The 26,543-nt window shown below is 50.6% G+C and overlaps 10 protein-coding genes across 10 annotated transcripts; 5 read left to right on the top strand and 5 right to left on the bottom strand.

Moving 5' to 3' along the window:
* Positions 1 to 212: 212 nt before the first annotated feature.
* On the bottom strand, positions 213 to 1,419 carry COCVIDRAFT_37371 (hypothetical protein; the record flags this gene model as incomplete). The annotated part of the gene is made up of 6 exons (XM_014701576.1): positions 213 to 584; positions 649 to 707; positions 741 to 872; positions 937 to 1,023; positions 1,063 to 1,217; positions 1,265 to 1,419. The coding sequence occupies 6 exons, from the start codon at positions 1,417 to 1,419 to the stop codon at positions 213 to 215; spliced, it is 960 nt and encodes a 319-aa protein (XP_014557062.1).
* Positions 1,420 to 2,194: 775 nt separating this feature from the next.
* On the top strand, positions 2,195 to 3,708 carry COCVIDRAFT_26229 (hypothetical protein; the record flags this gene model as incomplete). The annotated part of the gene is made up of 3 exons (XM_014701552.1): positions 2,195 to 2,505; positions 2,589 to 3,004; positions 3,053 to 3,708. The coding sequence occupies 3 exons, from the start codon at positions 2,195 to 2,197 to the stop codon at positions 3,706 to 3,708; spliced, it is 1,383 nt and encodes a 460-aa protein (XP_014557038.1).
* Positions 3,709 to 5,078: 1,370 nt separating this feature from the next.
* On the top strand, positions 5,079 to 7,980 carry COCVIDRAFT_97987 (hypothetical protein; the record flags this gene model as incomplete). The annotated part of the gene is made up of 7 exons (XM_014701575.1): positions 5,079 to 5,300; positions 5,340 to 5,498; positions 5,547 to 5,569; positions 5,619 to 5,671; positions 5,718 to 6,172; positions 6,220 to 7,763; positions 7,839 to 7,980. The coding sequence occupies 7 exons, from the start codon at positions 5,079 to 5,081 to the stop codon at positions 7,978 to 7,980; spliced, it is 2,598 nt and encodes an 865-aa protein (XP_014557061.1).
* Positions 7,981 to 8,651: 671 nt separating this feature from the next.
* COCVIDRAFT_98072 (hypothetical protein) lies at positions 8,652 to 9,492 on the bottom strand (the record flags this gene model as incomplete). Its single annotated transcript, XM_014701574.1, has 4 exons — positions 8,652 to 8,737; positions 8,786 to 9,082; positions 9,184 to 9,301; positions 9,427 to 9,492. 4 exons carry the CDS (start codon positions 9,490 to 9,492, stop codon positions 8,652 to 8,654), a joined length of 567 nt encoding a protein of 188 aa, XP_014557060.1.
* A 398-nt stretch (positions 9,493 to 9,890) lies between these two features.
* On the top strand, positions 9,891 to 10,861 carry COCVIDRAFT_15596 (hypothetical protein; the record flags this gene model as incomplete). The annotated part of the gene is made up of 2 exons (XM_014701534.1): positions 9,891 to 10,029; positions 10,131 to 10,861. 2 exons carry the CDS (start codon positions 9,891 to 9,893, stop codon positions 10,859 to 10,861), a joined length of 870 nt encoding a protein of 289 aa, XP_014557020.1.
* Positions 10,862 to 11,178: 317 nt separating this feature from the next.
* COCVIDRAFT_98251 (hypothetical protein) lies at positions 11,179 to 13,128 on the top strand (the record flags this gene model as incomplete). Its single annotated transcript, XM_014701573.1, has 1 exon — positions 11,179 to 13,128. The coding sequence occupies one exon, from the start codon at positions 11,179 to 11,181 to the stop codon at positions 13,126 to 13,128; it is 1,950 nt and encodes a 649-aa protein (XP_014557059.1).
* A 3,044-nt stretch (positions 13,129 to 16,172) lies between these two features.
* Positions 16,173 to 16,442, bottom strand: COCVIDRAFT_98074 (hypothetical protein; the record flags this gene model as incomplete). The annotated part of the gene is made up of 1 exon (XM_014701572.1): positions 16,173 to 16,442. One exon carries the CDS (start codon positions 16,440 to 16,442, stop codon positions 16,173 to 16,175), a length of 270 nt encoding a protein of 89 aa, XP_014557058.1.
* A 66-nt stretch (positions 16,443 to 16,508) lies between these two features.
* COCVIDRAFT_37365 (hypothetical protein) lies at positions 16,509 to 20,672 on the bottom strand (the record flags this gene model as incomplete). Its single annotated transcript, XM_014701571.1, has 6 exons — positions 16,509 to 16,542; positions 16,644 to 17,110; positions 17,164 to 17,343; positions 17,399 to 17,586; positions 17,634 to 17,910; positions 17,961 to 20,672. The coding sequence occupies 6 exons, from the start codon at positions 20,670 to 20,672 to the stop codon at positions 16,509 to 16,511; spliced, it is 3,858 nt and encodes a 1,285-aa protein (XP_014557057.1).
* Positions 20,673 to 21,267: 595 nt separating this feature from the next.
* On the bottom strand, positions 21,268 to 22,120 carry COCVIDRAFT_15593 (hypothetical protein; the record flags this gene model as incomplete). The annotated part of the gene is made up of 2 exons (XM_014701533.1): positions 21,268 to 21,759; positions 21,812 to 22,120. The coding sequence occupies 2 exons, from the start codon at positions 22,118 to 22,120 to the stop codon at positions 21,268 to 21,270; spliced, it is 801 nt and encodes a 266-aa protein (XP_014557019.1).
* A 364-nt stretch (positions 22,121 to 22,484) lies between these two features.
* On the top strand, positions 22,485 to 24,741 carry COCVIDRAFT_37364 (hypothetical protein; the record flags this gene model as incomplete). The annotated part of the gene is made up of 7 exons (XM_014701570.1): positions 22,485 to 22,709; positions 22,765 to 22,843; positions 22,900 to 23,018; positions 23,066 to 23,680; positions 23,750 to 23,902; positions 24,004 to 24,317; positions 24,384 to 24,741. The coding sequence occupies 7 exons, from the start codon at positions 22,485 to 22,487 to the stop codon at positions 24,739 to 24,741; spliced, it is 1,863 nt and encodes a 620-aa protein (XP_014557056.1).
* Between the last annotated feature and the right edge of the window lie 1,802 nt (positions 24,742 to 26,543).

The following is a 26,543-nucleotide window of genomic DNA, read 5'->3' as shown; positions in this document are numbered from 1 at the left end:
GATGGTATTAGGCAGCAGTAGTTCAATCAGCTGCTAATCTGTCACGTTTAGATAGCTATTCAGCTCCGGATACCGCTTATGCAGTATACTGTACCTTTGGGAGCTGCGTGGCGCAGTAGAGCTGGGCTGTCTTCTCATAGTAATCGCTTATAGGCTGCAGTCATGATATTACCCGCTCTCAAATGGCACATGCATGAAGCCTCCCCGCCACCTCATCTGTCCGTCAAAATGGCCTCCTTCCACAACAGATGCTCCATAACCTGATTTATCGTTGGCCTGGCCCTTGGATCAATCTTCGTCATTTCAGACATCATCTTCTGTGCCCCAGAACCGAATGCATGCCCCCACACCTCGAAGCTCATGCCTGGATGGTCTTGCACAAACAAATCAGTCTCTTTAGATAATATTCTAAGAGCTTTTATCCATTTCTCGCAACTAATGACGTTGAGCAGACCCTGGTTCGCTGGTCCGAAATACGAGAAGTGTCGCGTCACTACTGCTTGCTGGGGGCTTGTACCGAGCTTGGCGAGCTCTGGATAATCGTTGATGAGTCGCGGTTCCCTACCCCCGAGGGTATATATGCACTGCACGAACACTTAGCACGAGTTCCTTCAATGATAGCCACGAAAACGGTGGAAAGCAACTCACAACCAGTCCGAATGAGTAAACGTCTGAAGCCTTAGACAAACCTCTCCCAGTCTGCCCTCCTGGACTGCGTTACATGGCGTTTCCTACTGCACGAGTTTTATAAAGCAGTGCTCCCTTATCGAACCTAAAGGCGATATCAAAGTCGCCTAAAGCGACGTCAGTGATTGTCTTGGTACCCTCTTCGTCGCAAGTCCAGTTGACCAGTATATTATCGGGCTTGATGTCTGTCAAGATCGATTGTCAATTGGGATACTGTGGTTGTAGATTGATTTGAACTGCTGAGCGTACCCATGTGGAGCCAGTTCTTGCCATGTAGTTCTTGTATTGCTTCTCCTGTCTCTTGCAAAATTTTCTTCTGTGCTGCACCTGAGATTGCTGGATCGTCTCAGAGCAGTCCATGCAGGGTTTGTTGACAAAAGGGATAGATTAGGACGTTCTCTTCTTCGCTTGAATCAGCATGCATGCGAAGCCGACGGGACTCGGGGAAGTCAGCTGCAAGGCGTAATGACAGGTCGTAGAATGGTTTGGCTACTCGCATGGAAATAAAAGACTGGCCATGGGATCCAAAACTACTTCTGTCAAAATAAATTCTATAGGTGAGAGTTTTATGGCGTACTCGGCTTTGAAGACACTGAGTCTAGGATCTTTGCGATCCGCGAGCACCTCGCGCTGAGCGTACACCCGACCTGATTTACCCACGATGGTGGATGTCATTCTGATGCAGATACGTGGGATCAGGGGTATGCGATAGGCCAAACGATTGAGAAGCATCGGTGGAGATCTTTGTAGTCGGACTCTATGGGGAAAAGGATGTCTTGATGGTTGAAAATTCATCGTAATTGCTGTAGAATTGTGTTACCCAGTGCTGTGCTACTCAACTCGGTTAGGCTAGGCATCCACTCATTTTCTTAGTGCCATATTCATTGAGTGAAAGTAAAGGAATCACCTAAAGAAAGCGGGTGCTGTGGTGAAGAAGTTGCAATGTCTGGAAAAGGTAGCTGACAGCAAACACCACTTCATCGACCTCAACACAGAATCACGAATCTTGATGGATGGTGAAAGAGAATTTGTTCTCAAGTTTCCTAGTCGCATGCACTATTCCATTGGGTTTCAAAAATTACATCCATAATCTTGGAGTGCAGAAGCTTAGCAGACCGTACCTGCGTATAGTCATCATTCCAAAATGAAAGCCAGTCTGGATATCTAAAACCTTCAACAAAGCAAGTATGTACAGTGACTAGAGCAGAAATGGTCTTGTCTGTTGTGAAAAACGTCAGTGACAGGTTGATGGTCGCTCCCATTACGTTGGTGTTGAACGCGACTGATCGGCGTCTCGGGGCGGTGACGCCAAGAGTCGGAGCGGAGCTAAGTAATCGCGGGAGCTCTCACCTTCGTAATCCATAGCTGCCTCACAAACAGAGCCTCATCAACGCTGCACTATCTTCAATCACCCACCTGCGGGTTTTACTTACGATTGCCGGGATATAGTACCACTTGTCTTGGTTGACTAGTTTTCACATACAATCACTTACGCTAGACCGCCACCATGTCCACACTCGAGGATCTCGATGATCTTGAGCGCCACGAGAAGGAAGAGAGAAAGGACGATGACAAGAAAGACAGCGGCAAGGACGGAAAGAAGGCTGACGGCGATGCGGACATGAAGGATGCGGAGCCAGAGGAGGAGCAGCTCGACGAGGAGATCCTAAACTCAAGTACACGAGACATCATTGCGCGGAGGCGGTTACTGGAGAACGACATGCGCATCATGAAGAGCGAGTTCCAGCGGCTCACACATGAGAAAGCATCGATGAATGAGAAGATCAAGGACAACCTAGACAAGATTGAAAACAACAGGTACGCCATCTCGCTGCCGGCGACCGGCCCCGCAGCGTGTTTACCAACCGCCATCTTCAGGGCGATATGTTGACATGCTACAGGCAACTACCCTATCTTGTCGGAAACGTCGTCGAAATCCTCGATCTCGATGTCACAGCGGAGGCCGCCGAGGAAGGTGCAAACATTGACCTAGACGCCACCCGTGTTGGCAAGTCGGCCGTCATCAAGACATCTACGCGACAGACAATATTCCTGCCCCTCATCGGCCTTGTCGATCATGAGAAGCTCAAACCCGGAGACTTGATTGGTGTAAACAAGGACTCTTACCTTGTTCTAGACACACTGCCGGCAGAGTACGACAGCCGAGTCAAGGCCATGGAAGTCGACGAGAAGCCAACGGAAAAGTACACTGATGTCGGAGGCTTGGACAAGCAGATTGAGGAGCTTGTAGAGGCGGTAGTCTGGCCAATGAAGGAGGCGGAACGATTCAAGAAGATCGGCATCAAGGCTCCCAAGGGTAAGCATAATGCTCGAGTGCCTAAGGACAGTGGCTAACAAGGGATAGGTGCATTGATGTACGGCCCTCCGGGTACTGGAAAGACGCTTCTTGCACGAGCGTGCGCTGCGCAAACCGACGCTACGTTCCTCAAGCTTGCCGGCCCACAACTTGTACAAATGTTCATAGGTGACGGCGCTAAGCTGGTCCGAGACTGCTTCGCTCTAGCGAAAGAAAAGGCGCCGTCAATTATTTTCATTGATGAGTTGGACGCCGTCGGCACAAAGCGTTTCGATTCCGAAAAGTCCGGAGACAGAGAAGTGCAACGAACGATGTTGGAGCTTCTCAACCAGCTGGATGGTTTTGCCTCGGATGACCGCGTGAAGGTCTTGGCCGCCACCAACCGAGTCGATGTCTTGGATCCCGCCCTGCTCCGTTCTGGCCGTCTGGACAGGAAGATTGAGTTCCCGCTGCCAAACGAGGAGGCTCGCGCACAGATCATGCGCATTCACTCAAGGAAAATGACCGTCGACGATGGTGTCAACTGGCAAGAGTTGGCACGCAGTACCGATGAGTTTGGTGGAGCTCAGCTGAAGGCCGTATGTGTCGAAGCTGGCATGATTGCTCTCCGAACTGGTCACCAGAAGATCAGCCATGAGCATTATGTGGATGCTATTGCTGAAGTGCAGGCGAAGAAGAAGGACACGGTCAACTTCTACGCATAAGGTGCGGTCAGATGGTGGTGGCTTTGCTGCTTGCAGGCATGTGTTCTTGTACCCGGCTTGTAATAATACTTAGACCTTCATCGTAGTACCACTGCCGAAATGACGAACATGAATGAACAAAGGTTATATCTTTGACTATATACTATGCTTACCATCAGCTATGTGGAGATGCGACACAACAGCATGAAGGAGGGGCATCCATTGCAACGTGTGTTCATTTCCAAGACAATACCGATCAAGAGTCTAGTGTGACCGTATCTGTCAATGCGGCGCATATCACATGGCCAAGCATAGCAGTAACGAAGTTGCCTCCACTTCCATCACTTGCCCCCAACCCCAAACAGTTCGCTATGGACTACAGATGCCCCTCTCGGCACTTTACCGTCGAGCTTCAACGGCACAGAAGGGTGATCCCGGCAAGAAAACGGGTGGGAAACGAATTACAGGCTTACTAGTCATCACAACTTGTGTTGCGCTGCGCTACCTGTGAGTCCATTTTCCTGTTGCAACAGCACTTTGCAGCCATGTAGCACCATGATATTGACCATCTACACGTTTCTCTGTCAACAGTCTTTCCGGCTGTCTGATACCAATGTACAGTCCGCATGCTTCTCTTTGGCCGGTGGCACTCTTTGTAGGTGATGGGCCGATCAGCACTTTGCTGACGACTGCGCAGAGTCTGCAAATGCCGACACGGTCCGGATCGTCAAGGGCTAGATAATACAAAGTGACTTGCAGAAAGGGAAACAGGGCCGAGGGTATTGCACCTCGCTCATGTGTTCAAGAGCTGACCACGTTCCTGCATTTCCATCAGTAGTTCTGGCACGCCCTTCCTCGCCCCCTCTGATTGGCTCACGCTTCAACAACGGACCTCAACCACCCAACCTCAACACCAGGCACGCTACATCCACGCTACACCCACGCTACACCCACGCGCAATGATGGCTCGACATGATAGGCCGGTTATTCCATCGCCTCCCCATGGCTTCCCTGAAGATCTGGAGAGATACTCGGTCCCCTCCAAGACCCTGCATAGCCGCCTCTTGGGGTTGATTAGGTTGGGGCACTTCTCGCGGTTCACTATCACACCCGACGTCAGTGCAAGGTTGCCTCGTACCGTCTTAGAACCTTCGAAGCATGTGGCGGGCACCATTGGCTGAAAAGCCTCAAAGACAGCGAGCATGTTGCCTTACACAGTAGGTGGCTTGCCTGCAATCATGTGGGGGTGCATTGTGACGAACCGAAGTCGGAATGATGCTTCGGAATGCTTCTCATATAACCCCTCCATGGCGGGGGTTCTTTTTGTTTGACCGCATACTCTTTTCTCTTCTGTGGTCTTTGATCCTCTGCTCTGTTGCAGCGTCGCAACTATGTTGGATTTCTTATCCTTCGTTCCGCGTGACCCCTTTCATCAGCTCACGGTCACTCTCTGTATTATTGGCCTCTTTCTTGCCGCCGTATTTGCCATTGCACTCAGACCAAAGAGCAAAGGACAAGAGCCTAGCACTGTCGAGGCATACCTGAAGTTCATCTATGGCTGCTTCTTGAAGCCGCACACTGGTGATGGATCTGGTAGCCAGCAAGACGCTCTTGTACGTCGAATACATAAAAATGTTGACCGTGACTAACAGAAGAAACAGGAAAGCTTCTACAAAGCTCAGGCTGAAGTCTACGATGCTACCCGTACCAGACTCCTTTGCGGCCGCGAGGATATGTTGGGACTGGTCGCTGCGCAACTGAAACACCGTGCTGAAGCTGGTCTGATTTCACAACGCCCGGTCTGGGTTGATGTAGGTGGATGCGTAAACTAGAGTCGATTTTGATACTAATAGTGGCAGATTGGTGGAGGAACTGGTTACAAGTAAGCGTTGATGTGCCAGTGTCACAATATCATACTGACGGACTTTTAGTGTCGAGCAAATGAACGCTTTCGTCCCAGTGACGAGCTTCTTCCGTTCAGTTTGTCAGTTGTCTGAGTCCCATGAATGAAGCATTACTGACTATCGTAGACGTCGTGGATCTCTCGCCTAGTCTCTGCGAAATGGCACGCAAGCGCTTCGCCCGCCTTGGGTGGACAAACGTCAAAGTCATCTGCCAGGACGCGCGTGCTTTCCGCCTGCATGAACACGAGCCACAAGCGTATGAACACAAAGAGAAGATCTCCCAAGGTCAAACCGTTCGCGACCTTGATGAGAACGCTGATGCTGGAGGAGCTGAGCTCGTCACCATGAGCTACTCTCTAAGCATGATACCCGAGTTCTATCCCGTCATTGACTCTGTGGGCAGCCTTCTGAGCCCTAACGGCGTTTTTGGTGTCGTCGACTTCTACGTCCAGGACCAAGTGGACTTTAGGGGCAGGAACTATATTGGTGGTGCCATCGACCGTCATTGTATGTGGCTCTCGCGAGTATTCTGGAGAGAATGGTTCGCTATCGACAGAATTTCACTTGGCCCTGCTCGAAGAGTAAGTTAAGTTCTTCAAAGTTTACAACGGGCTCTAACCTGTGCCAGGATTACTTGGAGTTCAAACACGGCACAATCCTAAGCATGAACGCCAGAAACAACTTCTTCAACACTGGTATCAAGCTACCTTACTACATCTGGATTGGATGTTCAAAGGACCACGGTGCTTCCACTCAAAAACTTGCCAAGATTGATGCCGCTGCTACGGAGTCGCCATACCTCAATGCGCTTGACCTTCAAACAGGAGCTGCACCAAGCGACGCAGAAGTCCACTCGAAAGCATACGAATGCGCAGTCGTCAATCTACAGTCCAGCTTGCCTCTTCCATCAGCATGGTACCAAAACCACCACTGGCGCATTCACTACGACTCTTCCCTTCCCAAGCACACTCGTTTCAACAACTCGTACATCTACGCATTTACCTGGGAAGACGATGTGGCTGATATGCGACTTCTGAAGCCAACTTCCAACGACGTCGTCCTCGCAATTGGATCTGCTGGAGACAACATTCTTGCTTTTTGCCTAGAGAACTGCCGTCGCGTCCATGCTGTAGACCTCAACCCGTCACAGAATCATCTGCTTGAGCTCAAAGTCGCTGCCTTCACATCACTCGGCTACCAAGATGTCTGGAAACTCTTTGGTGAAGGCAAGCACCCCGACTTCCACAACCTACTCATCCAGAAGCTCAGCCCGCACCTCTCCTCCGATGCGTTCCAATTCTGGGTCCAAAATGGCCCTTCCATCTTCTCTTCCTCGTCTTCCAAGGGTCTCTACTACTCTGGCGGCTCTGGAAATGCCATTGCAATCGCCGGTTGGCTCTTCCGCCTCCTAGGAATGACCGCTGACGTCAAAGCTATGTGTGCGGCGCAAACCCTCAACGAGCAGCGTGAAATCTGGCAACGCAGCATCAAGACCGTGCTCCACTCCAAGATCCTCACCTACGCCATCCTCGGCAACGAGAAGTGGTTGTGGAAAGCACTCGGTGTCCCCCCTGCCCAACGCGACGTCATCGAAGTCGACTTCAAAAAGACTCAAGACTACGACGAGGCCAAAGCAACAAAACCCAAAGATGCCGCTGCAGAATACATGGCCTTCCACGAAGAACCTTCAGACGAGGAACTCAAGTCTTCAAGCGGCAATGCAATCTACGAATACGTCCTCAACACCTTCGAGCCCGTAGTCAACACCACACTCCTCAGCACCTCAAACCACTACTACCTGCTCACTCTCCTCGGCCATTACACCCCAACCTCGCACCCTACCTACCTCTCCCCCAAGTCACATGTCAAGCTCTCCAAACCCGGTGCCTTCAACGGTCTACGCATCCACACCGACGAAATCTCAGAAGTCATTTCGCGCATGCGACCCGGCACTCTTACTATTGTCGTCGTAATGGACAGCATGGACTGGTTCCCACCCAACGGTACTCAAGCACTACGCCAGATCCGCGCGCTAAATCGCGCACTCAAAGTCAAGGGCCGCGTTATGCTACGTAGTGCGGGCTTGGAGCCATGGTACATCAAGGTCTTTGCCGAGTGCGGGTTTACGGTCAAGAGGGTAGCGGTCCGGTTACCAGGCACGTGTATTGATCGGTATGTTTCCTCTCTTTCCTACTCTTTACTTTTCATACCATATTCTATGCAAGTATACTAACGTGATGGCTACAGGGTAAACATGTACGCATCCACCTGGATTTGCACAAAAGAAGTTGACCTGGTCAAGGAGAACGGCTCAAAAGCGGGTGCGGGGCTGAGGAAGGCATCATTGGCTGAGTTGGAGCTTGAGGCTCCTGCTATGCGTGTTGAGTAGGACTGGTCTTTTTTTTCCACCAGCCGTGGCGGTTTAGTCTATGCTTTTGTTGCGTTTGAGTAGCGTTGTTGGGCGGTTGTCTGATGCTGTTGCATGAAGTTCTTCTTCTTTTTTATTATTTTGTGTTAGATATCTGACCTAGAATGCATAACAGTATCTTTACATCCACTGGATGGAAAAACTGAGATTGATATTAGTAGTGTAGAGTAAAGTGGCGGGGGTCTGCAACTCGTGTTCGTTGCCCCGCTATTGCTAGTCTTGGTAGATACCGCTCACGACGTCTCAACTACTCCTGTTCAAGGTGCTTGTACAACAAGGCCGCAGCAGAATTCACAAACTAACAAGTCATCTCCCCAGTGTTGAAATGCAAAGACATCAGATGCCTTGAATTAATCGTGTTTTTGACATTTGCAGCTGTATCGCGCCGTCTAACCGAACTACGCATACAGCATCGTATATCGTCCAACCATTATCGTATCAGCCAACGCACCACTACTAATCCCAAAACAATTCTCGTCTTTGCCAAAACGAGGCTTTCCAAGTCTATCGGGCGCCAAAAGGAAAAGCGCCGGTGTCCTAGATGCAAGCAGCACAAGGGCGAAACCCCTTCCCAAAAGTTGTACAATCTGATGAAAGCAAAGGTGGATGGATGCAGATTGATGCGGCCTGGCTTAGTTGGAAGCACCCGAGTAACGCGCCTTTCCGACAGTGAAGGGGACGTAGCGGTATTTAATCATGTGCTGGATTTGTCGTCGCACTGAATCGGTTAGTTGGTGTCGTGGAGTCGTGTGTAAACAGAACTTACTGGTCAGGCCAAAGAGAATCAGCCAGTAAACGACTAAGACGGGCCAGAAGACGGGCAGGTTGAAGATCTCGAACCAGCTGCAGAAGAAGCCGATGGAAATGGCCTTTGTGGTCGAGTACCAGAACTTGAACTCGGGCAGTCTGCGGACGAATGGGCGGAATTCTTGATCCTCTTTTGTAGGAAGGCCAGAGGCATTGCCGTCTTCCATGCCCTCATCTTGTTCGAGCGCTGGATCGAATTTGGGAGAGAGGAAGGCGAGGAAGAGGTTCAGGAGGTAGATGCCAAGAGAGTAGGCAACTGTAATTGTGGTCAGTAATGTGCATATTATAACAGATGCGTCGCCACATAGGACCATTCGAGAACGGTGGTATGTCGAAAGTGAAAGGGCAGATGCATACCAATGTACCATCCCTGAGCGAGGAATATGCGCAGACCAAAGAGCAGGAAGAGGACTCCTGTTCCTCCCCATCGGTATGTGGTGTATGGCGTTGACTTGTCTAAGTATGCTTGGAACATCTACGCAGCGCATTAGCAAATATGCCATCATCCAAAAGCCAGTTTTGCCTCTATCTCCGTCGCCTCATATATATTATCGCGCGTCGGCAATTAAATGCGCGATGCCCCCCGGGGAAATAACCTACCCGTCCATACTTTGTAGTTTGCGCTGTGACCGCAGAGAAGGGGGTATCAGGCTCCGGGGCGTCCATGGCTGCGTCGCTTGATTTTCAGTTTTGTGCGGTGAAGACTGTATCCTGGAGATGGCGACACTGGCGATGGTGTGGTCGGAATGGCGCGTCTTTAGTAGGGGCAAGTTGTTGAGTCGTGTCAAAATCATGAGCCTGCGGAACAGGGCTGTGGCTGAGAGCGGCACACAGTTGGGGATGGCGCTGGGCCCAAAAGAGTTTAGAGGCGTCATTGGCAGCTTCCCAGCAATTCCAGGCTTTGGCGGGCGCTTTACCGAGGTGGCCGATGCTACCCACTTGGAAGGGAAGCTATGTACATACATTTGCATGTGCTCTCTCGTCTTTACATTTGCTCTCCTTGATTCAACTACAATATCCAAGAGCTGGTCTCAAGAGTGGACGTTCAATCGACGATAATCAATATGCAAGCATTCCGCTCAGCCCCAAGGGTAGCCTCCCAGTTCCGGTCTACCGGCCTACCTAGATTTGTGAGGGGGATCACTACCAATAAGTCGTACGAGCATGTGCTTGTGTCAGTGCCAAAGGAGGGTGTTGGCTTGAGTAAGTACGGAAGACGAGTTTTCAATCCCTCGTTCAAATACATCAATCTTGTATTGCACAGTAACAGCAATGCTCCAAGCACGTCTGCTGACAGCATCTAGTCCAGCTTAACCGGCCAAAGGCCCTCAATGCTCTCTGCACCCCTCTGATCCTCGAGGTCAATCAGGCCCTGCGTGACTTTCAGAATGACAAGTCAATTGGTGCCGTCGTCCTCACCGGTTCAGAGAGGGCTTTTGCGGCAGGCGCCGACATCAAGGAGATGAAAGACCTTACTTTTAGCGACGCGTATGGCAATGACTTTATAGAGTCTTGGTCAGATCTCGTTACATTCCTCAAGAAGCCTCTCATCACGGCTGTCAACGGTTACGCACTAGGAGGAGGCTGCGAGCTCGCCATGATGGGAGACATCATGTATGCAGGACCCAAGGCAACGTTTGGACAGCCAGAGATCAAGCTGGGTGTCATCCCTGGTGCTGGTGGATCGCAGCGCCTGACAAAGGCAATCGGCAAGTCAAGAGCCATGGAGATCGTTCTTACGGGCGACAACATCACTGCGCAGCAAGCAAGTGATTGGGGACTTGTCGCAAAGGTGTTCGAGACACCAGAGGCATGCGTTGACGGCGCCATTGCAACAGCGGCTAAGATCGCATCTTACAGTCAAATTGCAGTCAAGGCGGCGAAGGAGGTGGTGAACAAGAGCCAGGATCTCGGCATCCGGGAAGGTGTCGAATACGAGAGGAGGGTGTTCCATGGCTTGTTTGGAAGCCAGGACCAGAAGATTGGCATGGCTGCTTTTGCGGCCAAGGAAAAGGCTTCTTGGACAAACAAATGAGCGACAAAACGGAGACGATGTGTATGTAGTCGCCAAACTAAGCCATTAGTTTGCTCTTCAGCTGTTCTTACTAAAAAATGGCAAAGCTGCACAAGGCACTTACAGAGCATGGCAATGCTAGAAATGCATCCCGCCTCAATTCAGTTAGACAGGCCTCGGTATAATGGTGGAGATAAGCCAGCTAGCTTATCACACGTGACAACCCGCGCGCGTGCATGGGCGTGTGACATGACGCGATCACTGTGGGGAACACGGCGCCATCTGGATATGCTACTGCTTCCCGGTGCATCCGCTCTCTACCCATCTCATCTTGCACCATGGAAGCTACTCCACCGTGGCTACGAGACGCTCTCCGCTTCGCGTTGACAGCAACACCGTCGACCCCAGCACCGTGGTTCCAGCATGAATACGACAGCTTCAAAGCCGCTGGCGGCGGCCCCCTTGTAGATCCTGATGACCCTGGAAAAGACCCACGCTTTAGGAAACTAGTCGTTGCTATCCTATTTAGTCGGAGGCTTCTGAATACCTACAATCTGGTCCTGGTGGCCGTCTTGTTGGTGTTTTCGATATGGCACTGGGGCGAGAAGTTTATGATGCACCGGTGGAGACGGGCAGCTACCACCCAGACACGCAATAACGAGGCCAACAGCACAGAGGATGCAGAAGCCTGGAGCAGCTCAAGCAGCACTATAGAAGGCAGTGCAACACCACCGGATAGTACCACTGTGAAGACATCCAACAGCGCCAACGAATCCAGTCCTCTGCTTCCTTCACGACGACCGCAGCCCAAGCCCGTTGGTGTATGGAGACCATTTTACATACTCAAGGCCGCTCTCCAATACCAACCGCCTCGCATACCCGTCATCAACAAAACGCTTCCTACCAACGCCGTCTCACTGCTTGTCCTCGCATGGGTTGGCTTGAACATCTTCTATAACCTCTACCGCATGCCCTTGACCTTCTTCTACCTCTTCGTATTTGCCGACCGATGTGGCCTCATCTTCGTCGCAAATCTGCCTTTGCTATACCTTCTAGCCGCAAAGAATCAGCCCATCAAGTTTTTGACAGGCTATTCTTACGAGAGCCTGAACATCTTTCATCGAAGGGTTGGTGAACTCATGTGCTTGGAGGCTTTCTTGCACTTTTTAGGCATGATAGCCGTATGGTACGGGATGCTGAGACATCTGGGTTTCACGCTGGTCAAGTTCCTGTTCAACCGTGTGGTTCTTCTAGGCTTGGCTGCCTTCATCGCATACGAGTTGATCTACTTTACGAGTCTAGGCAGTTTCCGGCAGAGGTGGTACGAGATATTTCTGGGCCTTCACATAGTGCTCCAAGTCGCCGGACTGGTGTTCCTATGGTTCCACCACCACACCTCCAGGCCATATGTTGGTATTTCCCTTGCCATCTTCCTTATCGACAGACTCGTGTATCGGCTGTGGCTGAAATCGAGCACGCATCCCGCAACCCTTACCGTCCTCGAAGATGACGAAACCTTCCTCGTCTCCGCAAACTGGGAAGTAGCTTCTCGAAAGTCTGCACTAGCACCGAAGAACATGAGGCAAGGATGGAAACCGAATGAACACATCTTCCTTACTGTACCCGCCTTGTCCCGAAAACACGCCATACAATCTCATCCGTTTACCATATTTTCCGCTGCTCCGACAACAACAAACGACGATTCGCAAGGAAAACACGCATGGTTCACCCTGCTTATTCGCGCCCAAGCCGAATCAGGCTTCACTCGTACCCTCCTCCAACACGCCCGCACCACCTCGCAAACCCGCATCCGCCTTGATGGTCCCTATGGCTCCTCCCACGCTCTGGATATGCTTGAAGCTTCTAATACTACCATTCTCATCGCAGGCGGCTCTGGAATTGCAGTCGCATATCCCCTTGTTCACTCCCTTCTCTGCCCCTCTTCAACCGATCCCGAAACCGCTTCCATCCGCACCAAGAGGAAAGTCAAGTTACTCTGGATTACTCATGCGCCCGACCACCGCCTGTGGATCCCGGACAGTAAACTTGAGGAACTCGAAAACTGGGGCTTGGACGTACTCATTCCGCCCCCGACTAGTACGGCCGGACGACCAAATGTCGGATATATTTTGAGGGAGTGGGTAGAGCAGGAAACAAGGAAAGGGGGCAGAACGGGTGTTGTGGTTAGTGGGCCTGATGGATTAGTGAGGGATGTGAGGAATACGTGTGTGAAGATGATATACAATGGTAGAGATGTAGATGTTCAGGTTGAGAAGTTTGGGTGGTGATATATCTGGCGTTCCTTTTTGTTAGATCTTTGGGATACACACAGGATATGTTTATAGGTTTCCCTCTTTAAGACTGAATTTGAACGAAGCGGCGACGCTCCTCTTCTTGTCTTAGATTTGTGTCTTTACGTATGTGGTTCGTGTGGATATTTTATTGTGCGGTCATCCATTCAACTAGAGTTAGGTATCGATACCACCGCAGAGATCATGGATAAAAAGTCCTGAGATCGACGCCTACTTCTCATTTGAAATAGTGAAGTCGAAACAGCGCTGATCAGGGACCTAGTTTCTTGCCTCTCCCCCCTCGCTTATCCACATAGGGTTCTATTCATGACAGATGATCGCCGTTTTAAAAAAAAAGCTAAAATTCATGTCTTAGTGTTACCCACTAGTAGTGCGCGATTAGTCGCATTGATCAAACACTTGCTCTCAGAAAAGGCCATAGCGCTTGTTCAAGAATACAAGTATGCCACTCACTTCGATGCTGAAGTGAGTGGAAGTGTTACATACTGCTTTATGGCATCCAGGTGCATAATCCGTGCTGACTGCACTGCAGAATTTACTAGAAGCAATTTTAGACCTGCCACTGTTAGATAAAGATGAATAATAGCAGTACTGTATTGTGCAGTGTGTGCAGAATACTACAAGACATCAGGTGCTTTGACTGAAGTTGAGGTTGTCAAGGTTCCTAAGTCGCGTCAATATTTACACTCTACTGTATGCAGCAGCATCTTGGAGATTTGTAGAACTCATTAAAAAGAAATGGGTCGATCTCGAACGTACGCGTTAACCGCTTGCCAGTTAGGCATTGTCGAGTACCCGCTCTATATAGGTTTACCGATACACTTGCAATGGAACCTGGCACTAGACCTCGCCCCTATATCTCTAGCTCTCGTGCCGATAAACCTCTCAAGTACCGATAAGTTAGAGTAGCTTGCTTGTTGTGATCACTTATCTTCACCAAAATCTCCCAACATGTTGAGAATATGCTCGATTTCCCCAACTTGGAGCATAAAAACAATACATTGACACGAAGAAATTGTGTACAACTACTTGGAGGATTTTCTGAAGCACCCGAAGATATATATCCAGTATCGTCTGCGTAAGAGACTTGCCTTTTAACTTTTCAGCTATGTAGATTGATACTAGCTATATGGCTCGGAAATCTTCTATGCATCACATCACAACCCGAATGAGCATCAAGGAGAAATTTACAATGAATGGTCCACGTTCGGCAAGTAGCTAGAAGATATTGAATTGATTCCTCTCATTTACTTTGATTTTAGAGATGTGATACCTCTGGAAGCCTCTATTTCGAGTGAGTCCAGAATCTTATCGAAGTTAGGGTTCCCTAACGGACTTCAAGTTAGAATGAAAATAAACGCCAAACTATGAATCTCGCCATAAGTATCGACTAATCCGTGCTTTAGTAGCTGTCTAGACTAAATTTTCGCAACTCACTTCCAATTTCATGTCCTACCATATCTCTTATTCCCAAAGCTATTATTCTCTTACAAAGATTTCAGCATTGGAAGTTGTGAATGCAAAATCACTACCAAGACCTTCTCAAAGTTTGTTATAGGTAGCTCAAGGAGATATCTGCCTTCAAAGATGAGAAATAATCGACTGACAAAGCTCCTCATCAGTAAGTTATCCGATGGATAATGGCAGAAAACTATGTTACATGCGATGCCATCATAATCGTTTCCGCAGTCACTCAAGAAGTACGAATCTGACATCTCGTTAAATCTCCTAAGCGGCTACTAGAGTGTACTCAATACACCAACGGTGGCCAGAGAAGCGAATACAGAGACGCAAATCACGACCGAATGTTAACTCTTTCCTAGTTGGAAACGCCACTTGAACTCAGCTCGCTGCGAATTGGACTCTTGCGGTGAGGATGTTCTCAATTAGTTTCACAACCTGACTTAATCGAGGTGGATATTTAGACAGGAAAAGGTACAAACAAGAGAATCTAAAAAACGTGATGGTGATAGTGGCTGAAAGCTCGCCAGAAAGATAAACTCCACTGTGCAATGCGTACTCATCACAAACATCGGAGTGAAACCTCTCCATTCACACCACGCATTCAAGAACAGAGTCAAGCACATCATCACACTATGCTACTCCATCAACCATCCTATTACCATTCATAACCTACCCCCATACACCTCCACCCACCCTACTCAACGCACAAAGACTCTCTTTTCAGATCAACAGCGCTAACAACCGTTCAAACGGCCACGCACCCAAACGAACAAAAGAAGCAAATCTACACACAACGTCCTCACGCACGCACCCGCCAACCCCCAACGCACGCACATCCAAACGGCACACATACGCGATGGGCACACCCTTACTTTCCCCCCGCGGGAACCCCCAAAAAAAGCAATTGCCAAATCAAGTATGCAGAAGCGGTTAGGTAGGGTCATGCAATTTACCGATTTTGCGCATGTTTATGCCTCACCCTCGTTTTTGTTTACCAGTGTGTTCCCCGTATGCGTTCGCGCGCGCGCGCATGCGTGCGGCGTGTGTGCATGTGCGGTTTGCCTTGTTGCCTGTGCCACTTCCCTCCCCCGTTCCGAAAGGCGCGTGCATTGCAATGCGGGTAATTTCCTTGTATTCTTGTCCGCTTCACACATCCATGTAGGCCATCATCTCTCCCTCTTTTCTATGAGATGAGGAAGGAGGAAGGAGAGAGATCATTGCGGTATGATTCACAAGACATGGTGATCATAATAGGGTATGGATGGGGTGATGTTGTTGTAGTACTTGGTTACATTCCCGAGCGTTTAGAAACAAAAGCCAAGCAATCGATAGCTTGAATATGAACATTGGGGTAATTGAACAAGTTGCGCGTGCGTAATGATCCTAGCAAGGGGAAGGGAGACAAAGAAAGAGGGTACGCAATATGATTTGCAAATTACGGGTAGTTATTTTGGCATGTGTAGTGCAATCGCAAGTTATTCCCAGTACGGATTTTCGCTGGGGTTGAAGACCTGAAACACAGCCATCGTCATGGCCACGATGGGCTGTCGTGTTTGTCAAGCCACATTCACGGGATTCCCAGGTAGTGTTTGATTCATGATGTTACCGCGTACCTGTTGTCGGGGAAGCGTAAGACCTCCCCCATGTCCATAGCTAAAACACGGAGCTTGAAACCGATAAGCGAAAGCGAGTTTTGTCGATCGCAATGGCCATCTTCCCGTCTCCCTTCCCAACAAGTGGCGCGGGAGGGAAATCTTCCTTGTTGCAGGACGTGATCCATGCTCCCGTTCAAACAAAAACTTGAAACATTCGGCCTGCCCCAGCATGGTCCATGCGCCAAGGTTACCCACGCCGTCTTTCTGAAAGCATGTACCTGTAAGCTGGCGGGCCCACTACAGGTACAGACTGGCACAATTGCAAATGTCCCTGTTTCAGAAACTGCCGTCAGCAAACAAATACCGCCATCATACAACACCCTTACCGTGGAACTCGGGACGAGATTCCGGAAACAAAAAAGGTGCACATACCGTTTGATAAGTTCCTGGCATGTTCCCATCTTTTGAAAGAGCGTCGGATCTCCGATAATCCGAGCTGCGTTCTTGACTTCACGGCATGTCTCATCCAAACGGGTAATGACGCGGACAATTGTACCCTCCATGACGTCCGTCAAATCCGTTATCCTATTGAATGACATACCGCGTGCCCACTCGTAGACGACCTCGACCATTCCAAAGCGGGGCTTGCTGACGAAGTCATTCGAGTCATCCGCCGACAAGATGACCTGATGTTTAGTCTGAATCTCGTTGACCTTTTCTGAAATTTGGACAATCTTGGCCACGCCGCGTTCCAGGCTCGCTGTCAGAGTGGGCTCCACATCGGTCTTTTCCTGAAAGACAAACGCCGAGAGCAGTGCGACGATCTCCTCGGGCTCATACTCGGCGAGTACGTTTTCCAAAACAAGTTCCGTAAGGACCAGCTCGTCTGCCGAGTGGATCTGGATGCTGTAAGGACATGACTCGAAAGTAGTGGGACAGATGAGGGGCATACCTCGCAGGCTACCTTGCCTTTTAGCTCTACGCGCGAGCCTTCGTCAACAAAACCAAGATCTTTGAGGACCTGGATACGCTGTTCGTAATCGGGAAGGAGCTGGAGATTCTGGTCTGACATGAGCTGTCTGAGTGCATGGATGTTTTCCTTGATGAGCCACTGATCGTGTTCCATGGCAAACTGCAGCGATTAGCATCATGCATACATATGCGGCTACTCAGTTCGCATTCCTTACATGTTTTAGGAAGTTGGGACACCTCAAACACTCTTTGCTAACCGCATTTAGTCCCTCCTTCTTGCGAGCCTCTTCCAATTCTCGGAACTTGAGGCTATTGATGCGGCTGTAATCGTATTCATCCCAGTCTTCGTAGTCCCATGACCCGCACAGTGGCAAGAACTGGTCTTGAGCCAGCTTTAGCGTATCTGAGGTATTTTTAGTGCCGTATTGCGGCCTTAGGGCAAGCGCTTACCTTTCTTTCGGTTGAGATTTTGGACAGAGTCAGGGACGTCAATGGTAGTCTTTGTAAAACACTCGATATCGTTCAAGGGTACAAATGCGGTTTTGAGAATCAGATCTCCCGGCTTGTTCGGCAGTTTGCGATATAGCTGTGCAAACGGACCGAGATATGGCAGTAAGTCGTCAGGCTTACGATCTTGATGTTGCGCCACTTCCAAGACCTTCACCGTAGGTTCATTGCCTCTGCTCGTACCATCTTGCATGAGCATGCCTGCTGTGCGTTTATTATCCTAGCAGTGACATGTTAGACCGAGCACGAGTATTGGAGTAGACAGTGTACCTTTTTGTAGACAATCAGTCGATTCTTGCTAAAAACTCGCCGCCCAACAGGGTTAATGAGTAGGCTCAAATGCATCTCGTTGGTTAGCCTCTTGTAGTCCTCACAAGACTGGTGACAGGCTTCTAAATCGATATCGCAGATGTCGCAAGGTTCGCGTTTGATCTTCTCCAATTCGGCTTCCGAGAGTTTGACCTTGCCTTGGTGCTCTGGCAATAGAGCCTGGGTCGCATTCTCGCTGAAACTCCGTTTGATCATCTCTTCAATCTTCAGTGCTTCAACTCGCAAAAGGTTCAACATCATGTTGTATGTGAGGCGGAATTGTGACCTAAGCTTGGTGGGTTCGCCAAGCATCATCTGTCGAAGTCTTGCTGCTGGTGGTGCCTCGTCGGCGCCAGGCGCACAGATGATGACAGTGCCAACAGTGTCGAGACCTCGACGTCCTGCACGACCGGCCATCTGAGTGTATTCACCAGGGAGTAAGTCGCGGAACTCTCGACCGTCGTGCTTCCGGAATCCGGAAAATACAACCGTTCTGGTAGGAAGGTTAAGGCCCATGGCAAAAGTCTCAGTTGCAAAGAGGACCTTGACGAGCGTTTTGGCGAAGAGTATTTCTACGACTTCTTTGACAATAGGCAACATGCCACCGTGATGGACCGCAATACCTCGACCAAGTAATTCTCTCAAGCGTTTAATCTGTGGGAGCTCACGGTCTTCGCGGCTTAGCCTAGCCAGAGACTTTTCGATGGTCATATGAATAGCACTCTTTTCTGCAGCGGTGCAGTAATCAATGTTCGAGAGTGCTTCTGCATTTTCTTCGCAACGCTTCTTCGAGAACACGAATATACAGGCTGGTAACAGATCTTTGGTACGCAGATGTTGAATGAGATGCACCCATATGTTGCGATCTTGTGCGGCTGTGGTACGGCCTCCGCCACGGCCTGTCCTTGCAATGTTTCCACGGCCTCTGGCTGCTGGTGGGCCCCCGCTGCGGGGGGCTCCGCCCCGACCGCCTCCTTGTTGCCCTCTTCCCCGTTGGTTCTGGCCTCCTCTAGCAGATGAACCTCCACGGCCACCGCCTCCTCTACCAGCCTGTGAGTCGTTTGCGGCCGGTGCCTTGACCTTGTCTTTTCCAGAGAGAATGTCGTTTGCGTCTTTCCAACCACTGTCGATGAACTTCTTGTCTGCTGTGACAATTTTGTGCATGCCTTTTCCAGCCCAAAGATAGTGCTCTAGTGGGATGGGACGCTTGGGCGTGGATATAACATAAATGTCTTTCTTCTTTGTGCGGCCCACCCAAGAAGCAAATTCATAGGTATTTGGAACAGTAGCAGACAAGAGAATGAGTGTCACATGCTCAGGGAGCATAATAATGACCTCTTCCCAAACCACACCACGTTCCAGGTCGTTTACATAGTGCACCTCGTCGAAGATGACAAACTCGACGTCTCTGATCAAGTCAGCGCCACGGTACAACATGCTTCGAAGGATCTCTGTAGTCATGATGAGACAGCTGGCTTCTGGTCTGATCTGTACATCTCCAGTCAGAATGCCAACATCATCAAATGTTTGACGGAAATCGCGGAACTTTTGGTTGCTGAGAGCCTTGATTGGGGAAGTGTAGATGGCTTTGGTCATGTGCTTGGCAGCAAGTGCAATTGCATATTCTGCAACGACAGTCTTGCCTGCGGAGGTATGTGCAGCTACGAAGACTGAATCCCCATTCTCAAGATGATAGACTGCCTCTTTCTGGAAGGTATCCAGCTCGAAGGGATATTCCCGTGCCATCTCAGGTACAAGTTCTCGGAAATTGGTGATGTCGCGGTTGATGTCGACCATGTGGGCCCACTCTCTCCCACCTTTTCTCGCAGTGCCCATAGCAAGGGGACCATGAGGAGCTAGAGCGGGAAACTCTACCGGCAAGAGAGCATCGATTTCTTCTTCTCCCGGGTCTTGGCCATCCTCAGGCACATCAAGCCCGTTCGCACCGAAGTTGTCAGTGTCAGCTTCTTCGTCAGCCTTGGTTTCATCTGTAGGATTAGATGCCTGTCCCAGAGTGTCCTCTACCTCCTGGGCGACGTTCGAATCTGTAGCGGGTTTCTTCTGCAGATCCAGACCGCGTGTGAACCCGGGTGGGATTTCTAGCAGGCCACCTTCAGCGCTAAAATTGATGACCCGGTTGAGGCCTCCGGTTTTCTTTCCTTGAGCATTTTCTTGCTGTTGAATGGCCTCGTCCTCAATTGCCGCGATTGCTTCCACGCCTTCTAAACCACCAGGTGCGAACGGAAAAAAACCAGCGGCACCACGGACGAATTCGGCTCTGTTAGCGGGTTTTCTGAGGAGGGATGTAGAGTTTTTAGCGGTTGCAGAGTTTGCAGGCACAGTGACCTCCTTGTATCCAGTGACTCTGCCTTCCAGGCCTTCTCGCGTGAAGCGGATAATGGTGCGGGTTTGTGTCGGGGCGATCTGAAACAGACTGCGATAGTTTGTAGGAGCATCCCAGCGCTGCTGGAATCGGTTAAGCCACTGCGTATTGAAAGACCGGGAGGGCGTTAGAAACTCTTGCTCGAGCTCCTTTTTGATGGCCTCTTTGGTTTTCCGCTGGCGCTTGGATGCTTGTTGTTTGCCGGCTAATGAGTCTATCCAGCCTTCATCTTCATCGAGCTTACTGCTATTCAGCCGTAGTTCCTCCAGTTGCCCAGACAAGGCCTCCATGTTCACGGGTTGAGGGTGAACGTGGTTGGGAGCCTGTGGCTAATGGTGCGCTTGAGAAAATAGATGACGTTGCTGGACACGCCAAGCCTCGCGCCGAATGAGGCGCTGCGGGGCGCACCTAACCACAGTGCAGCAGCTGTAAGAAGAAAAATGATTCGACTACTAACGGTTTATGGCAGAAGCAATACGAGGAGTATATTATTTCCACAGATATTTTAATCATTCTGGGTATCTTTAGGGTATTGTCATTTGTGCTTTTTCTTCTTCTAATCTCTACAGTCGCCCTCTAACCCCCACTTTCGTTGCGTACCATCAGAGTATCTTGGTTCCTGTTTGATTCAAGGATGAATATAAGAACCGGGCTCGCTTTCGGAAACCAGTTTTTCCAGTGTTTGACCTGAATCCCGAGGCAGATATACAGTTTGCCGCTAGGGACCGTGCCCGATCATACACGCCGAAACTCTATTACTGTTGGCGCCCGCGCTGACAATTTGACACAAATGATGTCGTCCGCACGCGGCCCAATCGTAACTCATGAACATTCGTCAAACGCCGCACTATGCAATTACATCATGAAGGTGCTTCACACATTGACTCAATCCCACATGTCATCCATGTCCGCCATGGCTTCCATCTCGTCTGCAAAAGGATCGTCCTGAGTGGGCATGGGCCGTGTAGGGAGCGTCTTTGTGAGTGTAGTAGTAGGCTCTTCACTTTGCGCTAGCAAAGCGTCCAGTTCGTCCTCGTCAGGTCCTTCACCTGTCGTGTGTTCTGTCGTATCTAATGCTGGCGCTTGTACGCCTCCTTGTTGTTCGACACCATTGCCAGTGCTGATTTGCACGCCATCCATACCCTCTGTGGTTCGTTGAACAGCCGTCTCTTCTGCAGCCCTATCGTCTTCATCGCTGTCTCGATCTGCAGCACGCCTTGGCTTTCCTTCGTCGATCCAGTCTTTCCGCATAATCTGCATGCGTTTTGTATGTCCAACTTTCTCGATAATGGCGAGGGCATCTGCAAACTTGGCGCGGGGGTACAAGTCGTCGAGCCAAAGTTGGTACATGTTTAGCATGCGTGCAATATCGCCATACTGTGTCTTGGTCAGAGACGTGAAGTGTGAATGCATGCTCTCTAGCACATACCTCATGTCCCTTGCCCTTGAAACGCAGGCGTTCTTTTGAAATTCTGCGCAGACGGGGAATCCCAGGGTCCGATAGGAGTCGCTGGTCGTCAAGTTTTGGTGCAGGCTGACGCTTCTTGGTTATGACAATGTCCTCGTCGACGCCCAAGGCGGTATCGGCACCCTGGCTCTTATTCTTCTTCCATGGCTCTGGCTGGGTGGGGGGTTCGGTGGATTCAACTATATTGCCAGGTTCTATAACATCCTTGAGTATATCGTCCAGGTCATCGTCAAAGTCATCATTTTGTGCGGATGGGCTCCCTGGAGCCATTATATGATTCGTAGGTTGTGGCAGCCCGTGTGTGGAGAGTAAGCGTAGTGTACGTATGTATGGCGTGGATGCGATGGGACGCGACGCGGTGGACGCGTTCAGCCACGAGCACGGATCCCTGTCGCTAAGCTTACTTGTGGCGCAACTTTATCAAGCCATTCAGAACCCAAATGTAGCTTCACTCTCTCTCCATGACCAGAACTTGACATACGGACATAACCTCTCCGCTTGCTCAAAGTCGCCACTGTAGCACCGTTACCAAGCTCGCCCCTATTTTCCTGTTCTCCAGCGGCACAGGCACGTCTGCGCTACTGCTTATTCCAGCCCGTGATTGAAGCCTGTACGCGACGGGTATTCTCGCTCAATGGCCGTGCCTGGTCTTCTTCCCGCAGATGCGGTAGCACCTAGGCTTGACTTTCTATTGCGCCGCGCACGTGAGGTCAAGCGGGTTGCCTCAATCGACCCCCCACTGCAGGTGTCTGAGCTTGTACCGGAAGGCGAGCCTCTTTTGGGTGAAATCGAAGGTGGAAAGGAAGTGCGCACTCTTGCGGTTGAGAGCGCAGCAAAGAGTGTCTTCTATGCCAATCTTGTCAGCCGCCATAATCTTGTTATTGCCTCCCTGCGATACTTGCTTACATGTCCAGGGATCCACTCGAATTGAAGCACCGGAGTTTGTTACCATTTGGAACCTCCTCGATATTTTGCAATACTGTGGAGACCGAGGTACCTCCTATGTCCATCTTACGTCCAAGCCGGCGTATATCTAACAAAGCACACAGACTTGTGTTCTCCACAGCTTGTCCTGCTGCTCACCGAGGAACTTCTTGACAGCCAATCGATTTCAGGGTGCCGGGTTGTGTTCAACTTTCTCGAGTCGAGGAGGGAAGCCATCATTGCAGTAGGTCAGATGCTTTGATCTTGGCTGTCTCACTCACCAGCTTCCAGATCAACTCCAAGAACAAGGACCTTGTCATCTTGCGACTATGCAATGAGCTTCTTCGACGCTTGTCTCGCGCCGAGGATCCGGTGTTTTGCGGGCGCGTCTATATTTTCATGTTTCAGAGCTTTCCCTTGGGCGATAAAAGTTCGGTGAATTTGCGGGGCAATTTCCACGTCGAGAACATTACCACATTCGAGGATTTTCTGAAGGATTCACAGCCACAGGATGAGGCTATGCAAGTTGATGGGGATGATTCTGTGCCTAAAATCAGAGAAGAGCCCGAGTCAGACGAGAGGACAACACAGACTGGTGATGGTGACGAAGCAAAAGATGGAAAACCCAAGACTCTGGATGTCGATACTCTGTACCCGGTATTCTGGTCCTTACAGCATTCCTTCTCGAATCCACCAAGATTGTTCGAAGAGGATCATTTCAAACAGTTTCAGCAGGGTTTAGAGGCGACGCTAGCAAAATTCAAAGAGGTCCCCAAAGTGATCCAAGCGGGGGATTCTGAGCGCAAGAAGGGACAGGTATCAAAGGATGAAGGGGAAGATTACGACGCATTTGCCAGCAGCTTCAACCCAAAATACCTCACAAGCCGTGACCTTTTCAGACTCGAGGCAAGTACTTGGTGGCACTGCCACAGTGGATCCTGCGCTATGACTACCTAACTAACTGATGATTGCCAGCTGAGCGACCTCGCCTTTCAACGGCATATCCTGGTCCAAGCACTGATTCTAATTGACTTTCTCCTGACCCTGACGGAGAAGTCCAAGAGCAAGCCATTCTATCAGAATGCCCAGAAGGCGATGCAGTACAATTTCACGCTTGGGGCGGAGCAGGTATGTCGCCACTCAAGTGGATCTGTCCTGAGCATAGTCACGCACGCATACTCGCTTCTGCGTCGATGATGATCCTTCACCCGGCTGACCACAGAGCACAGACCGAGTGGGCATTGGGCATCAAGAACGCTATTGCAAATTACCTGCAGGAGGGCCCGGATGGCAAGTTCTACTACCGGATGGTGGATACGGTGCTCTCACGAGACAAGAATTGGGTAAGGTGGAAAATGGAGAACTGCCAGCCATTCACCCGAGATCGAGTCCCCACAACGGACTTGCAGCAGGCCAAGACTGGGGCACAGAAGGCGGTAGTGAGCAAGAAGGCAGCCCGGCCTATGGGAGTGCCCAGCATGTTCGACTTTCTGTACAACAATGAGGCAGAAAAGGGGCTTTCGCAGCTGCGGCAGAGCGATAGGTACGTGCTCCGTTGGCCCGACTGACAGTAGTGGATAATGGCAAGCAAGCTCACGCCCGGGACCAGGTTCAAGGTGCCAGACGCAGAGTGGTATGGCAAACGGGTGCAAATGAGGGATCTGGACATGGACATGGCTGATGGTGACGAAGAAAAGCGGCAATTGGAAGAGAGCAAGGCGAGTGACGTGTGGCGAGGGCTCCGGGTGGCCTCGAAGAGTCAACTTAGCAGGTTCGACAGAGTTGAGCATGGCAAAGGGCTCGAGGCTCTTCAGCCGGCCACCAGCTCAACGAGTGAGGCCACGGGCCCTGAGGTTGCACCCACTGGTTCGGATGAGCAGGGGTCAGTTCCGCAGAACGAACATCAGGGCGTCGAGGAGCAGCGGGCCGGCCAACACAGTCAAGTGACTGGGGATTCGGCAGTGTAGTACTAGCGGCAGGGGCAGAGAAGCCGGCGTGGACGAGTTAGGGCTATGGAATTATCGATGGCCTCGAGACGGCCATGACGCTTTTCCTTTTTTGTCTGCATGCAGTATGGGGAGCATTGCGGCGCTTTCTCTGTGGAATGATGGAGCAATGGACGCTGCAAGCGAAGAAAGGAAAAGCACATGGGCCAGGGTAAGGATGTAAGGGTAGGGGAGGGGGTTGAATTGGTGAGGGGCGGGCCTTTGGTGTGTCTGTGGTCTTTTTATTTTTTTCTTCCGGAGCTACTCTCAGCGTATCGATAGATCGAAGAGAGGGGGGATTGCAAGTGTCTGTGAGCGACTGACTTCTGGACCTTGTCGCCAAACGGTTTTTTCTATTTTGCCCCTCAGCGACCAAAGCAAAGCGCCACGATTGGCAAAGTGCCAAAAGGGCTGATTGGGGCTGCAGAGCCGGGCGGTGGAGATGAAAGGGACGGGGTTTGATGAATCAGAGGGTACAACAATCTATCCAGGCGCGTGGCAAATGTGCACCCGTCCCGGCCACGATCCTGACGTAACGACGGCCTGGAACCCCAAGCATAGGGAGAAAGGCAACAAAAAAAAGGACTGGGCCGGATGGTCCCCTTGTCATTCAAGGCACGTTTGCGTGTGTGAATGGAGCGAGTAGGAAGAAATGAGGTCAAGAATCAGACTTGCCGTTGCATGCCGGGGTGGGGCCCGTTTGTTCAGTTCAGGCTCATTGACAGAAACAGTAGTGTGTGGGCGGGTATGTTAATGATGCGTGAGTGGGAGGAGTGGGTTGAGTGCGGAAATGTCGAGTGAGTGTGTGTGTTGTCAGCGCGGAAATCCACCTACGTGGAAGATAGTGCATCGTTCCGAAATGAAGGGACCTGTACTACCTGACACTACCGCTCAGCGGCCGTGTGTGGTGTGTGGGGGGTGCGTGTGCGTGCTGCGTGTGTGGGAAGGAACAGTGTTTCCAAGGCTGAATGCAGCTTCTGCCGTGACACACATCCGGACACGCGAATCCATGACAAGCTTGCAAACGACGGCCGATGGAAAAAAAACCAAAACTTATGGACCCGGGCATATCTTCAAACAAGAGCTCATGGCGGGTTTTGTGCGTTACAATGCATTACTGATGACATATGACGGGCGGAACAAATGGACACACACACACACACAAACGCAACAAGAGAAAGAGTCGTGGGCCCCAAGCATGATGAAAGCGAGGGGGGGCCGGACGGGCATGTGGTGCCGATAAGTCCCCAGGTACCCATGCGCTCATCAAACCTACATAGTCTTCTACAGCCAGCCAGCCCCAAGAGGGCAAATTGGGGTGTGGCCGGCGGAAAAAAAAGTTGCGGTTTAGCTATGGGCGAGCGATCCTGTCATTTCGAAACCCGCACTCATCCGCCAGCCCCCAGTGCCGCCTTTCTTGGCAGTGTTTTGGGAACCTGGGACTGGTGACGCCGCAGCGCCGTCCGCCGTGCTTTGTTCGGTACTGGATTGTGTGATATTTTGGGGCCTTTTTTCATCGCCGGGTCTGTGTGGGTTTGGGGCTATTGCGTATGCCCTTGGTTTCTTTTTTTGTTGTTCTTGATTCTGCTACACACATACACGCACGTACACACGCACATACACAGAATGAACACAAAAGGTGTTTTGGGCGGGTGCGAAACATGCAAAACGACCCAAACACTGGTGGTTAGTTAGGCTGCTTCAACGAGAAAAAGAAACAAGTGCACGGCGACGAGGCCGTGTCTCGGGGCGCGACGGAGCGAGTCGTGGTGTGATTCGTTGTG

This window comes from Bipolaris victoriae (assembly GCF_000527765.1).
Source record: "Bipolaris victoriae FI3 unplaced genomic scaffold scaffold_38, whole genome shotgun sequence".
Lineage (NCBI taxonomy): Eukaryota > Fungi > Ascomycota > Dothideomycetes > Pleosporales > Pleosporaceae > Bipolaris > Bipolaris victoriae.
Note: the sequence above shows the minus strand (reverse complement) of the source record. Positions and strands in the feature narration are given on the sequence as shown.